Source organism: Oncorhynchus mykiss, chromosome 17, assembly GCF_057628025.1.
Source record: "Oncorhynchus mykiss isolate SJ-2025 chromosome 17, ASM5762802v1, whole genome shotgun sequence".
Lineage (NCBI taxonomy): Eukaryota > Metazoa > Chordata > Actinopteri > Salmoniformes > Salmonidae > Oncorhynchus > Oncorhynchus mykiss.
The window spans coordinates 46,916,051-46,932,308 of record NC_143038.1 but is presented as its reverse complement, the minus strand read 5'-3'; the positions used below and the strand labels follow the sequence as shown (position 1 = coordinate 46,932,308).

Sequence of the window (16,258 nt, the reverse complement as noted above, 5' to 3'; positions counted from 1 at the left end):
CAATGTAGTTCATTAGAGGGGGACCCTGACCAGGACTCAAACTGTGGTCCCTGTGAGTGTGAATTTCAAAACCATTATACAAAAAGGCAAAACTGTCTTGGTAAGGTGTTTGTATTAATGTTGTTGTTTTTTTTTTTTTACAAGGGGTTGAAATTTTGTGGGGTTGAAATGGGGTTGAAAGGGGTTGAAATGTTCATATTTTTATTTGCTCGCTCACCTCACATTTTTTTTTGAAGTATTCCTTTAAACAGTAAATAAACTTTGTGTGACCTTTAGGTCATATCACATATCTTTGTAAAAAAAAATACAAAGAATGATGACATGCAGAAATGGCAGTTGCTATGTATACATTTTTATTTTGAATGTTTATCTTTCACAAGTCAGTTACAGGTTCAGTTGTCAGTAGTCAAAATGGAATATACATGCACATCACTAAACATGTCACTGATGTTGAACATTTTCATAACGTATTTGAATATTAATGTTTAAGGTCCCCTATTTACAAAATACATTGCTAACTTGTTTTGATGGTACTTTTTTCTTAAATTTCAGCTATTTGAATTCGCTGATTGAAATTAGCTGAATAACTTTTTACTGTGTTACATCTGGTGCGAAACAGTAAGCATATCCAAACAGAACTAGATATAAACATTAAAAATCATTGGGCAAGAACAGTGTAATTGGAAAGGACTTCACTCTGACCATGTTGAGTAAGATGGATCTCTTCAAAATGTATCCTTTCATAAGTTTATCAATTGGATTCCATGAGCAGCTTTCTACACTTTCTTCAACACAAACCATTTAAGAGCCAGAAATAACCCCAGAATATCTAATAAAGTACCTATATCAAACGTGTTCATTCGGTTGTTCTTCTGACTTCTTATCCACATTTCCATCTAAAGGACATCGTCCACATTGTCTCCGTGAGGAACATGTTGCCATCTTTGTTCGATTTGTTGGACATGTGTGTTGACTCCCTTTGGAGTAAGTTAGGGGCTGTTTTCTTTGTATTTGCCTTCATTACCCATAATTTAGGGTGTTGGGAGTTAGGAATGAAGGGATAGTGTAGAATTGAAGAGTCTTATGACATTACAAAGCCTTCTGTTGTGCCTTCTGTTCCTACTGCTCAACTTCAACATGAATCCAAATGAAGGGAAGAGGGGAAAAATACAATCTGTGAGGAAGAAAGTTTTTTTTTAAATTAGGCAAAAAAAAGAACATAAAAGAATAAGATGCTGAATTCCAAATTGAACCTACCCTTGAGGCACTTTAAATCTGAAAAGATTGGATGGGTGTATCCATCATGGTGAAAATTTCACCTAGTCTGAGGCAAGTCTATTATCTGATTTGTCCAAATCTAGTAGAAGTGTCTGTACAGGCTAGGCCTCGATTTGGAATTCAAGAACCAACGCAATAACTACTGTACCTCTTTGTGTATCTGCTTAGAACAGACCGCAAGATTTTAGGTTCTCTTTGATAATGATGTCTGTCACGGCTCCGAACACAATCTCCACGTTCTTTGTATCCGTGGCGCAGGTCAAGTGGGAATAGATTTCTTTGACACCCTTCTTCATGTTCAGCTCCTCAAACTGCTTCTTGATGTAGTCACTGGCATCATCATATGTGTTGGGGCCTAGTGGTAGAGAAAGCGGGCAGCTTATAAAGTGGTTCTTATTTGTTTAAAGTTGTAGGTGATGAAATTGACAGTACCTATTCTGTTTATCTTGCTGCTACATCATATTGCAGAAGAAGAGACAGAACGTTTCCATCATTCCTGCTCGTGGGAAATCGTACTATGCTGTTTTTACTTGTTGTTACTCTTACCATCGTAGTCTGGGAAGCAGATGCTGAGGTGGACCTTTTTGATCTTCTCTTCAAAAAGATCCTTCTTGTTGAGGAAGAGCACAATGGAGGTGGTGGCGAAGAACCTGTGGTTGCAGATACTGTTGAACAAGTGGAGAGACTCATGCATACGGTTCTGTGGAGAAGTGTACAAAAGTTAGGTTAAGTGCCAACAACCTCTGTTTCATCAACCCTCCCTCAGGCTGGATTAGTATAATAACTACTCTAAACCAAAGATATGATCTTGCTTCCTATTTTGGGCCCTTGACTATCACACAAACACAACTCTACATGTCTTCTGTGCTTGAACTGGGGTGGTGGTATCAGGCATAGGACTGTGACGCAATCCTAATGTTTAGTCATCTGAGCTATGTCCTTAGGGACTTTAACATGTGATGGGATAGTAGAGTTATTTAACCTTGTGACTGAATAATCCATTGTTTACTTCAAAGTCAGACTGGAGAAAATACTCTTCAGTTAGAATCAGAAATCATGATGCTCTTTCAATCTTACCAAATGGATCACAGCATTAAAAAGAGAACTGGAAGTAAACAGTACAAAAGTACAGAATTTGGGCATAAAAGGCCACAACTGTTACAAACTAATGGACCTTTCAGAGGTCAACTGTAGAACCAAACCCACCACTTCATCGTCCTCTACGAGCACCATGTCATAAGCACTGAGGGCTCCGCAGAAGATGATGCAGGTTACACCCTCGAAACAATGGATCCACTTCTTTCTCTCCGACCGCTGGCCGCCCACATCAAACATCCTGTCAGAAGAGAGGTTAAAGAAGTGAGATGTTAACATCTGACTGTACAGACTTAACCGGTGATTGTGCAAAATCAAACCCAAGATCAAAGGGAATTAACACGCTACAAGGATGTATGGGAGATTCATTATTGGCCGCTTGTGGTCTCCCATGCTTGGCAAACAATCCCTCACCTGAAATGCAGCTCTTTGCAGGAGAACTGCTCCTCGATGATACCGGTTGTCTTGACTCGAGAACGCAGCACGTCCTGCTCATTGGGCAGGTAATCAGACTTTGTGATTCTGTCCAATTCTCCAAGGTAGCTGTTTAGCGAGATTTCAGTTTAGCATACATCCATACCCCCAGACCCACATAATCACTCTCACACGTACCAGCAAAGATATGACTGTCATAACAGACTATAACAGTTGCTGTGACACTCACTAGCCAGCAGAGTCATTGAGCTGATACTCGGCTGCTCTCTCGAAGGAGGCCTGGACACCACTGTCACTCCACAGCCTCTTGATGACATCAGCCAGCTCAGGGGGCATGGAGCCCTCTTCAATGGAGTCTGACAGGTTGGACAGCTTCTGCCCGTCTTCCTGCACCATGAAGTCAAATGGTGAGTTTTACCGCTACTAAAACTTACATTTCCTTCCATTCTAAAGTAGCTAATTCGCTAAGCTAACAATGTATTGTTGTTCTTTCTATTGGAATAACGTGCAATTACCGAAACTTCTGCTGGTGTGTCAATGTCTATCAGTGTGTGTCATTGTCTGTTTGGAGGATCAGAAGAGGTTAAAGATGCAGAGTGGGACTCACACTTCCTTTTGGTGATCCAAAGTCAATGGACAGCATCTCCATGCCTCTGATGATGGCCAGAGCAGACTGCAGGATGTTACCATAGATGATCGCCCTGAACTCCAATTGTTCTTCTTTGGTATAACCACCTTGATGGAGAATTCTACCCAACATAAGAGGAATAAAACAGTTGGGTTGTAATTATAGTTTCAAATACAACTGACATTATGCACTCCCCTACGTATTTATTTGGACAGTGAAGATAACTTTTCATTTGGCTCTACTCCAGCATTTTGGATTTGATATCAAATGTTTTATATGAGGTGACAGTACAGAATGTCACTTTTTAATTGAGAGTATATTCATACATATCTGGTTTATAGTAAAGAAATGAAAGCATGTTATGTATCTAGTCCTCCCATTTGATGGTATTTGGACAAATTCACTTATATTGACCACATGAAACTTGTGACTTTACAAACTTGTTGGATACATTTGCAGTTTGTTTTGGTTGTGATTTGGATTGTTGTGCCCAAAAGCAATGAATGGTAAATAATGTATTGAGTCACTTTTATTGTAAATAAGAATATAATATGTTTCTAAACACTTCTACATTAATGTGGATGCTACCATGATTACGCACAATCATGAATGATGAGTGAATAATGATGAGTGAAAAAGAAGCATAAATATTATTCCCCACCAAAAATATGAACCTTCCCTGTTATTGGTAATGGCGAGAGGTATGTTTTGGTGGCATGATCTTTGTGCATCTGTAACTCTGACACACAACCAAAACAAACTGCAAATGCAAGTTTGTAGTCACAAGCTTAATGTAGTCATTGCGTGCTAGGAATATGGGACCAAATGCTAAACTTTTGACTAAATGCGATACACTGTAAGTGAATTTGTCCAAATACACTACATGACCAAAGCTGGTCAAACATCTCATTCCAAAATCATGGGCATTAATATGGAGTTGGTCCCCCCTCCCCTTTGCTGCCACAACAGCATCCACTCTTCTGGGAAGGTTTTTCCACTAGACGTTGGAACATTGCTGCGGGGACTTCAATTCAGCCACAAGAACATTAGTGAGGTCAGGCACTGATATGGGGGGGATTTAGGCCTGGCTTGCAGTTGGCATTCCAATTCATCCCAAAGGTGTTCAATGAGGTTGAGGTCAGGGCTCTGTGCAGGCCAGTCAAGTTTTTCCACACCGATCTTGACAAACCATTTCTGTATGGATCTCGCCTTGTGCACAGGGGCATTGTCATGCTGAAAGACGAAAGGGCCTTCCCCAACTGTTGCCTCAAAGTTGGAAGCACAGAATCGTCTAGAATGTCATTGTATGCTACAGTGTTAAGATGTTCCTTCACTGGATCTAAAGGGCCTACCCCAAACCATGAAAAACAGTCTCAGACCATTATTCCTCCTCCACCAAACTTTACAGTTGGCACTATGCATTCGGGCAGGTAGCATTCTCCTGGCATCTGCCAAACCAAGATCTGTTTGTCGGACTGCAAGATGGTGACGCGCGATTCATCACTCCAGAGAACGCGTATCCACTGCTCCAGAGTCCAATGGCGGCGAGCTTTACACCACTCCAGCCGACGCTTAGCATTGCGCATTGGGATCTTAGACTTGTATCCGCCTGCTTGGCCATGGAAACCCATTTCATAAGCTCCCGATGGACAGTTTTTGTGCTATTGTTGCGTCGAGAGGCAGTTTGGAACTCTGTAGTGAGTGTTACAGATGATTTTTACACGCTTCAGCACTCTGCAGTCCCGTTCTGTGAGCTTCTGTGGCCTACCACTTCGCGGCTGAGCCGTTGTTGCTCCTAGACGTTTCCACTTCACAATAACAGCACTTACAGTTGACCATGGCAGCTCTAGCAGGGCATACATTTTACGAGCTGACTTGTTGGAAAGGTGGCATTCTATGACGGTGCCGTGTTGAAAGTAACTGAACTCTTCAGTAAGGCCATTCTACTTCCAATGTTTTCTATGGAGATTGCATGACTGTGTGCTTGATTTTATACACATGTCAGCAACAGGTGTGGCTGAAATAGTCAAATTCAGTCATTTGAAGGGGTGTCCACATACTTTTGTGTGTATATATAGTGTACTTATGAAACCTTCAAATGTGGGGACTCGATACATAAAGTGCATTCATTTCTAAAAAGGTATGAAAATACCTGAAAATAAAAGGTGAAATCCTGTACTGCCGCCTCATATATTAAAAATGCTGGAGTATAGAGCCAAATTACACGTTTATCTTCACTGTCCAAATAAATACACTGCTCAAAAAAATAAAGGGAACACTTAAACAACACAATGTAACTCCAAGTCAATCACACTTCTGTGAAATCAAACTGTCCACTTAGGAAGCAACACTGATTGACAATACATTTCACATGCTGTTGTGCAAATGGAACAGGGGGAAATTATAGGCATTTAGCAAGACACCCCCAATAAAGGAGTGGTTCTGCAAGTGGTGACCAGACCACTTCTCAGTTTCTATGCTTCCTGGCTGATGTTTTGGTCACTTTTGAATGTTGGCGGTGCTTTCACTCTAGTGGTAGCATGAGACGGAGTCTACAACCCACACAAGTTGCTCAGGTAGTGCAGCTCATCCAGGATGGAACATCAATGCGAGCTGTGGCAAGAAGGTTTGCTGTGTCTGTCAGCGTAGTGTCCAGAGCATGGAGGCGCTACCAGGAGACAGGCCAGTACATCAGGAGACGTGGAGGAGACCGTAGGAGGGCAACAACCCAGCAGCAGGACCGCTACCTCCGCCTTTGTGCAAGGAGGAGCAGGAGGAGCACTGCCAGAGCCCTGCAAAATGACCTCCAGCAGGCCACAAATGTGCATGTGTCTGCTCAAACGGTCAGAAACAGACTCCATGAGGGTGGTATGAGGGCCCAACGTCCACAGGTGGGGGTTGTGCTTACAGCCCAACACTTTGCAGGACGTTTGGCATTTGCCAGAGAACACCAAGATTGGCAAATTCGTGCCCTGTGCTCTTCACAGATGAAAATAGGTTCTCACTGAGCACGTGACAGACGTGACGGAGTCTGGAGACGCCGTGGAGAACGTTCTGCTGCCTGCAATATCCTCCAACATTACCGGTTTGGCGGTGGGTCAGTCATGGTGTGGGGTGGCATTTCTTTGGGGGGCTGCACAGCCCTCCATGTGCTCGCCAGAGGTAGCCTGACTGCCATTAGGTACCGAGATGAGATCCTCAGACCCCTTGTGAGACCATATGCTGGTGCGGTTGGCCCTGGGTTCCTCCTAATGCAAGACAATGCTAGACCTCATGTGGCTGGAGTGTGTCAGCAGTTCCTGCAAGAGGAAGGCATTGATGCTATGGACTGGCCCGCCCGTTCCCCAGACCTGAATCCAATTGAGCACATCTGGGACATCATGTCTCGCTCCATCCACCAACGCCACGTTGCACCACAGACTGTCCAGGAGTTGGCGGATGCTTTAGTCCAGGTCTGGCAGGAGATCCCTCAGGAGACCATCCGCCACCTCATCAGGAGCATGCCCAGGCGTTGTAGGGAGGTCATACAGGCACGTGTAGGCCACACACACTACTGAGCTTCATTTTGACTTGTTTTAAGGACATTACATCAAAGTTGGATCAGACTGTAGTGTGGTTTTCCACTTTAATTTTGGGTGTGACTCCAAATCCAGACCTCCATGGGTTGATAAATTTGATTTCCATTGAGAATTTTTGTGTGATTTTGTTGTCAGCACATTCAACTATGTAAAGAAAAAAAGTATTTAATAAGAATATTTCATTAATTCAGATCTAGGATGTGTTATTTTAGTGTTCCCTTTATTTTTTTGAGCAGTGTACATACCAACAATCACTAGTGGCAAGAACTGGTACTTGTTGCATGTTTCAGCAAGTGTTTTGTTCTGTAAGGGTACATGTCAATTGCAGCCACCACAATCTATTATATTATGGTTAATTCTGTTGTGATTATGAGCTATTAACTTAGTCCATCTTGTTGAACACCCAGTTTACACCTTTTAGAGTGATGTTACAGTATTTGGACAAGGTTGCCTGCATGTGAGTGAGGAGGAATGAGAGATACAATGCATTTGTTTTGTTATACTCACTTCATCTGCTTAACAATTGTGCTCTTCCCAGACTCACCAGCACCTGGTGAAACAAATTAAGAAGTAGATATGTTACAAGGGCTTTCCCATGTTGGGGCAGCAGGGTAGCCTAGTGGTTAGAGCGTTGGACTAGTAACGGGAAGGTTGCAAGTTCAAACCCCCAAGCACAATCTGTTGTTCTGCCCCTGAACAGGCAGTTAACCCGCTGTTCCTAGGCCATCATTGAAAATAAGAATTTGTTCTTAACTGACTTGCCTAGTTAAATAAAGGTACACATTTTTTTTTTTTTTAAATGTACAAACACATCATCATCATTCACCCTGTAGTTTGGTTAAAGGGAAACCAAGGGCCGAAACATAGCATGAGCAAAGAGATTCATAATGATGGCACATAGTGAAAGAGGAACGTCAGCAGTTGCCCCTCCCCTCCACTGCCACAGATCCAGTGCTTTTAGACACACACACAAGCATTCAGTGGTGTTGCAAAAGTGACAGTTACAGTTCTTTCACATCCGTTCTATCATGATCTTCTGTTTTGTGTTTAGCTTTGTTTCTGCATGTTGTTGTTGCATTTGTACCATTGCATATCCTATAGGACATTTCCCATCACACACTACACTAACAGCTTAGCCCATTTCTCTGCATGAACTGTAACAACAAACTTAGTTGGGGAGGAATAGGAACAGAGTAAACAAGTTCTGGGCCGTAGGGCAGACTTAGATGAGCAGTGAATTTTAATGTAATAATACCAGTAAGCAAATTTCACTCTGGGTTTATATCAAATGCGATTGTCACCACGAGCTGATTTGTTGTTCCACACGCCACCTCAAGGGGGCCATCTAAGATTCCTGACTATTTTGAATTGGGCGTATGAAAGGGTTAATGGCTAATGTGATTGACATCTGTCCCAATGGTTTAGCAGAGGCCAGTGACCTTATTAGCTCAGGCCTAAATGGAGGGATTTGAGAGGCCTTGGGTAAGGAGGCCTGAGGTTGAAAAGCCTCTCAGAGGATTGTCCGATAAGCGAAGACGTCACTGCTCTGTCTTCTTGACCTCATGTCAGTTATCACAACTGTTTAATTTCTGCAGGATGGTTGGTTTTCCTTTACACTCTGTTGCTGATTCTTCTCTTACTTATGTGTAGGTAAAGGTTTAAGAGACTTTAAGAGACTTTAACCAGAAGTCTCCCAGTAGGCAAAATTATGTTGAAAAGACGTATTCTCCAGACGTTGAAGTTTGGTACATTTTAGGTTCTGAACAAAGGATAGGCAACTTTGATGGGGGTGGGGGACGCCAGGAAAACTCCTCATGAGGAGCCGCAGTGGCTCGCGGGTCTGTGTACCAGCATTCATACCCACACATGTAGTCAGAGCCAGCCCTATAGCCTTTTGGGGGCACTAAGTGGAATTTTGTTTATCTCTCCACCTTGTGAGCAAAACATTTTAGTGGACCCTCTCTTGACAGTGTAGGGACAAAATTGAGTTAATTTCCTGCAATTCTACACAGTTTGCCATGGGGCGGAGATATATTTTTGCAGTTTTACAGCATTTATTTTGCAATTATACACGTTGCCATAGGGTGGAGAGCCATTTTTCCATTTTTTTAAATATTATATCTGAGTGAAAGTGACTAACAAAATCAATGAGGCCCGTCGGTCGGTAATTCGACCATGATTACTACGTTTAGATAGCCGGCTAGACTAAAATGTTTAGCTAACTGAGTGACTCTCAGTGCCTGACATAACAATAGGAAAACTCTGATGCACAACCAAATTTCGAAATTGCATCTGTATTCTACTATTAGGGCGGCAGGTAGCCTAGCGGTTAGAGAGTTGGGACAGTAACAGAAAGGTTGCTGGTTTGAATACGAGAGGTGAAAAATCTATGTGCCTTTGAGCAAGGCTCCAGGGGTGCAGTACTACTATGGCTGACCCTTTAAAACAACGCATTTTACTGCACCTATCCAATATATGTGACAATAAAACAGCCGGTTGCCCATCCTTTAAATAAAAGGTGAAAATATGTTTTTTCCTGACGTTGAAATCAGGTTAATTTTCGGTTCTGAATGAAAGTTGAAAAGTTTAGACACACCGACTCATTCCAGGGTTTTTCTTTATTTGTACTATTTTCTACATTGTAGAGTAATAGTGAAGACATTAAAACTATGAAATAACACATATGGAATCATGTGGTAACCAAAAAAGTGTTAAACAAATAAAAATATGTCTTATATTTGAGAGTCTTCAAAGTAGCCACCCTTTGCCTTGATGACAGCTTTGCAACACTATTGGCATTCTCTCAACCAGCTTCATGAGGTAGTCACTTGGAATGCATTTCAATTAACAGGTGTGCCTTGTTGAAATTTAATTTGCGGAATTTCTTTCTTTCTTTTTGCATTTGAGCCAATCAGTTGTGTTGTGCCAATGTAGGGGTGGTATACGGAAGATAGCCCTATTTGGTAAAAGACCAAATCCATATTATGTCAAGAACAGCTCAAAAAAATCAAAGAGAAATGACAGACCATCATTACTTTAAAACTTGAAGGTCAGTCAATCCGGAAAATGTCCAAAACTTTGCAGTCGCAAAAACCATAAAGTGCTGTGATGAAACTGGATCTCATGAGGACCGCCACAGGAAAGGAAGACCCAGAGTTACATCTGCTGCAGAGGATAAGTTCATTAGAGTTACCAGCCTCAGAAATTGCAGACCAAATAAATGTTTCACAGAGTTCAAGTAACAGACACATCTCAACATCAACTGTTCAGAGGAGACTGCGTGAATCAGGCCTTCATGGTCGAATTGCTGCAATGAAACCACTACTAAAGGGCAATGGACATTAAACCGGTGGAAATCTGTCCTTTTGGTCTGATGAGTCCAAATTTGAGATTTTTGGTTCCAACCGCCGTGTTTTTGTGAGACGCAGAGTAGGTGAACGGATGATCTCCACATGTGTGGTTCCCACTGTGAAGCATGGAGGAGGAGGTGTGATGGTGTGGAGGTGCTTTTCTGGTGACACTGTCTGTGATTTATTTAGAATTCAAGGCACACTTAACCACCATGGCTACCACAGCATTCTGCTGCAATACGCCATGCCATCTGGTTTACACTTATTGGGGAAATAATTTATTTTGCAACAGGACAGTGACCCAACACACTCCTCCAGGCTGTGTAAGGGCTATTTGACCAAGAAGGAGAGTGATGGAGTGCTGCATCAGATGACCTGGCCTCCACAATCACCCAACCTCAACCCAATTGAGAGGGTTTGGTATGAGTTGGACCGCAGAGTGAAGGAATAAGTGCTCACCATATGTGGGAACTCCTTCAAGACTGTTGGAAAAGCATTCTTCATGAAGCTGGTTGAGAGAATGCCAATAATGTGCAAAGCTGTCATCAAGGCAAAGGGTGGCTACTTTGAAGAATCTAAAATCTAAAATATATTTTGATTTATTGAACACTTTTTTGGTTACTACATGAATGTTATTTCATAGTTTTGATGTCTTCACTATTATTTACAATGTAGGAAATTTACAATGACAAATTTCCACTGCACAATGAAGTAAGCATTATATCACAATAATTATTTTAAAATCCATACAGGAAAGAGGAGCCAACTGAAGATCAAAAGCTTTAAAACTGGCAACGACGATGTTCAAAGTTAGTCCTAAGACCTAACTCTCAAGTCCTCCTGAATGGCTCTTTTGATGTTGTCAGCACAATGTGTCGATAATGAAAGGTGGCTGGCTTTTACTGATTGGCTCTCCTTCCTTCCGTCTTTCTCACAAACATCCACAGTCACACACTGCCCCTGAGCTCCACCCCCTTCTATTACAACAGTTGGATTTTCAACAAAAAAACATTTGAGAGAACCAATCAAACCCGTCACAGATTTTCTGAACAAATATTGCATTAACAAATGTTAATGTGTGTCACAACTCTTCCTGCGCTGTGAGTGACATGGGTCAAGTCAGCCAGGCTAGTTCAAAGTAGTCCAACCAATGGAATTATCCAACAGACCACTTCAACTACAATAACATTCTTAGCAACAGTTACAGATCTTTTTTTTGTTGTCGCTATGATTGTGATATGTTGTTGTTTATCTACCTTGGTTGAATGCACTCTGCATAAGAGCGTCTGCTGAATGGCCAAAATGTAAAAACAAACACTTGCAGACTTTGCTGGGTATTATTCTAATAAACTCTGCACCCAAACAAATACAAATGTGAAATCTGAACAGATAGATGTTTAGGTTATGTTTCAGGAGCTTGAACAGACCAGTACAGCAAAGTAGAGTACAGTATGGTACAGGACAGTAGTTTTATTCAGTAGAGTACGGTAAAGTAGGGCACAATGCAGTACAGTTTAATTCAGTAGAGTACAGTTTAGTTCAGTAGAGTACATTAGAGTAGAGCGCATTATACTGTACTTTGCTGTTCTGAACTTTACTGTACTTCACTCTGCTGTGCTCTATTGTACTGTACACTATACTTAGATGTTATCTATTGTACTGTAATGTACTGTAATGTACTGTGCTCTACTGTACTGTGTTGTCCAAACTTGTGAAATTTGGTTAAGATTCAGTCCAGTCCGACGTTGAAATCAAGGCTGTTCGGACCACACAAAGTAAAAGACCGCCGGTCCGGACAGGACCAAAACAAGATGTCCAAAAAACGTGTGTCGGTCTGTGCTTAGGGGGCTGTCTCTGCAACACAACTCCACTAATCCATGCTTTATTTGTGCCAAATGGCTGTAAGCAATTGCCTCTCTGATTTCATAGTTGTTTTGATGGTCTCTTGAGGTTCCATGTTTCCCAAAAAGCCAACTATATTTTAATCCTGTAAAAACACTTCACCATCAATTTTGTTGTAAAACTGCTTTAGATAAACAGAGACCTAGTTTAAACTCATACCTAACTCTTGAATCCCTACCTCCCGATGAAAGAAAAGACTGTAATGAGCTGACACAGAAATAAACTGTTGGCCTAATAATACTGTAAATACTAATCTGTCATTGATACCTGAAGCATCTCTCAACTTCAGCTTAGAACCAGAAGATGGCACCGTGTATCAAATAAAGTGGCTCACCCATGAAGCTACAGAAAATGTCCTTCTGCCAAGGCAATGTTCAATTGCTTATTTCTTTTTAAGCAAGAGTTGAGTAGTCACTGTTCTTGCACCCAAGACACACATCATACACTAAGCTCTGACAGCAAATGTTGTTTAATATGACAAAAGTAATACAGATGTTTCACATTTCATTCAAAATACAGAACAACTCTGTGTTTAGTAATTGTTACTCCATAGTTCTGCCAGAGAGTTGGCTGTGTTGCATCTGTGTTGTGTTCTGCAGGAGCAACAGGAGACATGAGGTTTGATGGCATTAAATTGCTGTTTTTCGTCCACAGAGCCTCAACTCACAATGTTATGGTTGCAGTACTGCCAACTGGATTGTGGGTCAGTCATTTCACAGGACTTCACTTTTGCAATGTGTCAATATTTGACCAATTGCTTCAGCTGCCACAGTATCTCATTTGTTTAGTTTAAAATGTGGACCATGGCCCCTATTTACTGTTAGTGAGGGGTGTAGACAGGGGTTATGGTGTATAGGATGTAACATCTGCAGCTTTGATCTGTTGTAAACTCAGGTGGATGTTCTGGCTCCATTATTGTAAATGCATGATCTATGGCCCAGATAGTAATTGGCTCTTGTAATTTATCCTAATGAGCTTTGTTGCTGCTAGCTCTGGTTACTCTGATGGTTGACCCAACTGAGTTTCTCTGGAAGTCCTCTGTTGACTCTATAGTCTGCAACCTTTTAGTGGCTTGGTACTTGTTGTATTTGGCTCCTCAGAATTGCAGTGTTAATGTATTTGGCCCTTGTCAATTAGCTTGGCCCTTACTTTTTTGTCTCTGTGACATTATTAATTAGCATTTGATTATGCATTTTTTAAGGTGGGGCCATGTTGTAACCCAGTGCTAGAGAAATGATTACAGGGAGTCTAAGTGGCAGGAAAGAAAGCATAATTGGGTTACCATGATCCTATGAGAAAAGCTTACTAAATCCTGCCCCTGAACTCTCACAAAGCTATTTATAACCAGAGCTCATGACACGTATCTACGGCTCATTGTTTTACATACTCTATTGAAAAAATGCATCTGATATGTCAACATTCATAACCTTGGCCACTTATACAGAAATATATAAATATATAAGCCTGGTTTCATAACCTATGAAGACAACATAGGGCTCTTCCAATCCTTTCAGAACCAAACATTACCACTAATCTGATTCCCTGCTAGGTAGTGCTCCATATTTTACACTTTCCAGACCTTTCTCAGAATCAAAATGTATTTTGATGTCACTAATATAGAAATAGACTTACAACTTCCCTTCTAGTAGCCTAGTTATGAATCAACACGTTCCATTTCAGGGGAACTTACTCACCTATTAACTTTATTGCTGCTGAGAAACATTAAATTATCCCATACACCCTATACTACAGTAACGACTGTCATACAGATTATGTCAGTATGAGAGAACTTGTTGTTTCGGTCAATAGAAATGGTATTGCCTTTTACTATGTTGTTTTTTTACACCTCTGACCTCACAAGCTCATGATTTCTCATCTCAGTCTTGAGGTAACAGCAGCAGCCACTCTGGGCTTATCTGATTTAATGTAAGCTACTTTCAGCTTGACATGTTTATCTGTTTGTATCCATTATAGTGACATGGGTCACGTTGAATGTGCAAATATAGTAAATGTGCAAAGACAGAACACCAATACAGTATATAACAGATTATGAACTACTTTAATAACTTTTACTGTTAAACTCTTTTCATATATACCGGAGACTTAGATACAATGTCAGGATCAACGCTAGAGTCCTGATTGAATAGCCCGTTTTTGAATGTACCATTTCAGCATTGGCAAGTTTCCACAAGTCTGGAAGTGTTACACAAATGGAAAAGCGTATTACATTTATCCAAATTCTGATAATTTCAGAGGTGCTTCCCACAAGAGCCTCTATTTAGCTACTGAAAATGTTCCAGAATGACCTTGAGAAAAGAGCTCCACCGATCAAGTGACCATATCAAAGTGTTAAAGACTTCACAACAACTATGTCAACTTCACCAGTGAATATTCACAACTGTTGTCATTAGTGTAACCTACCAATGTAAATCTTATATTATGCTTATGCTCATAAAGGTTTGCTATGGCTGATGCTTAAGCTCATACAGGTTGGTATGACTGCCTCATCGCAAAAACTCAAATGTTTACATAATGTAAACTTAAACTATTTGTAACTTTTATTGCTGTGAAATTTCCAATACAATGCCCCCCCCCCACTCCGACAAGAAAAAAAGCGGTGTGACCATTTCTCCAAAAACAGGGCACATACTGTAGTTGCATACTTTCTCATCTCCAACCAATATCTTTTTTTTCCAGTTTTTTAAAGAAGATTATGCTTATCCTAAGCGTTTGCATCAGACACTGTTCAGGTTTATATGCTAACAGACCATAAGCCAGTTGAGTGTTCCATTCTACTTTTCTGCACTTTCAGAAGAAGCCCCACAAGCACAACAGCTCCTTACCAAGCAGCAGAAGCTTGACTGTCTTGGATTCTTTGTCCGCATCCTCCGCCAGCTGCTTTTCCAGCTCCTTGGACTTTGCGGCTAATGCCTTGTCTTCGACACTTCCTCCGGCTCCCATTTTGTACTTTTTTTTATCACTCTTTCAAGCCAAGATCCTGTGTGGTACGGAAATGCGGCCGGCCGCTCCCGGCGTCTGAGGGGTACACTGGGAGACCGGGACAGAGGGAGGCAGAGGTGGGGGCTGGGAACAGGGGATCCTGGCCTCAGTCCGTGGTTGGTGACTGGAGGAAGAGGGCACCGGAGATGTATACTGACACACAGTCAGACAATCACTGCTTGGGGACTAAGGGAAGCTGTCCTCTCTGGTGTTAGCCCTCCCTAATTCCCCTACGCTAAACCTGACATCTTGCCGTCAGGTTGGGATTGGGTAGGGCTTTTTCTGGCGTTCCCATGGGAACCGTTAGATCCAATTAGGATGAAGCAGAGGGCAAAAGTGAAGGTTAAAAATGGCAAACTCCATTGGATTTAGAAAGAGATGGGTGGATTAGAAATAGAGAACATATGGATGTTCCAAGTTGACTTCCTCTTGCACAATTTAGTTCGCCCAGCTTCTGTCAAGTATGACTCAAAAATAGATGGTGTCAAGTGTTCTTTTTGTTCCATGGCCAGTGACAATTGGCATGCAAATCTGAGCCATGAATATACGTTATTTGTCACTTTGTGATTTGACTGTGAAGGCCGTGTGATCATAAGGCATTTCTACAACGTAAGACCTTAGCTTTGTGACTATGCTGGTGAAGGATGGAGAGTTTAACAGGCATCAGGTCTCGTTTCCTGGCACGGGTTGAGTGATCCGTTGAGGATAGAACGCATTAAACAACAGTGTTGCCTTTCTGGTCAAGCTCTACCACTTACAATAAATCATACGTCACTGGCCTTTTGCACTCAGATGAGGAGAGAGACAATGTGAACAGAGGGAGATTTCACTCATCTCAGAAAAGAGTGTCATGGGTCAGCACAGAGATTTACTGTACTCAGCAGTGTGCCTTCTGTGCTTGCATGTGCCTAATTGATAGATCTGTTCTTTATAGATCTATTTTGTCAGGAATTTTCATCTCCAATAACTTTGCATGTAGTGAACTCCAAAGT

The 16,258-nt window shown here is 41.6% G+C and overlaps 1 protein-coding gene across 1 annotated transcript; it reads right to left on the bottom strand.

The window, feature by feature from the left end:
• Window positions 1–336: 336 nt before the first annotated feature.
• On the bottom strand, window positions 337–15,701 carry LOC110494344 (guanine nucleotide-binding protein G(t) subunit alpha-2). Its single transcript, XM_021569314.3, has 9 exons — window positions 15,110–15,701; window positions 7,522–7,564; window positions 3,416–3,557; window positions 3,038–3,195; window positions 2,788–2,916; window positions 2,485–2,614; window positions 1,825–1,978; window positions 1,427–1,633; window positions 337–1,174 (listed from the first exon to the last, which is right to left on the bottom strand). Exons 1-8 carry the CDS (start codon window positions 15,225–15,227, stop codon window positions 1,443–1,445), a joined length of 1,065 nt encoding a protein of 354 aa, XP_021424989.1. The 5' UTR covers window positions 15,228–15,701; the 3' UTR covers window positions 337–1,174; window positions 1,427–1,442.
• Between the last annotated feature and the right edge of the window lie 557 nt (window positions 15,702–16,258).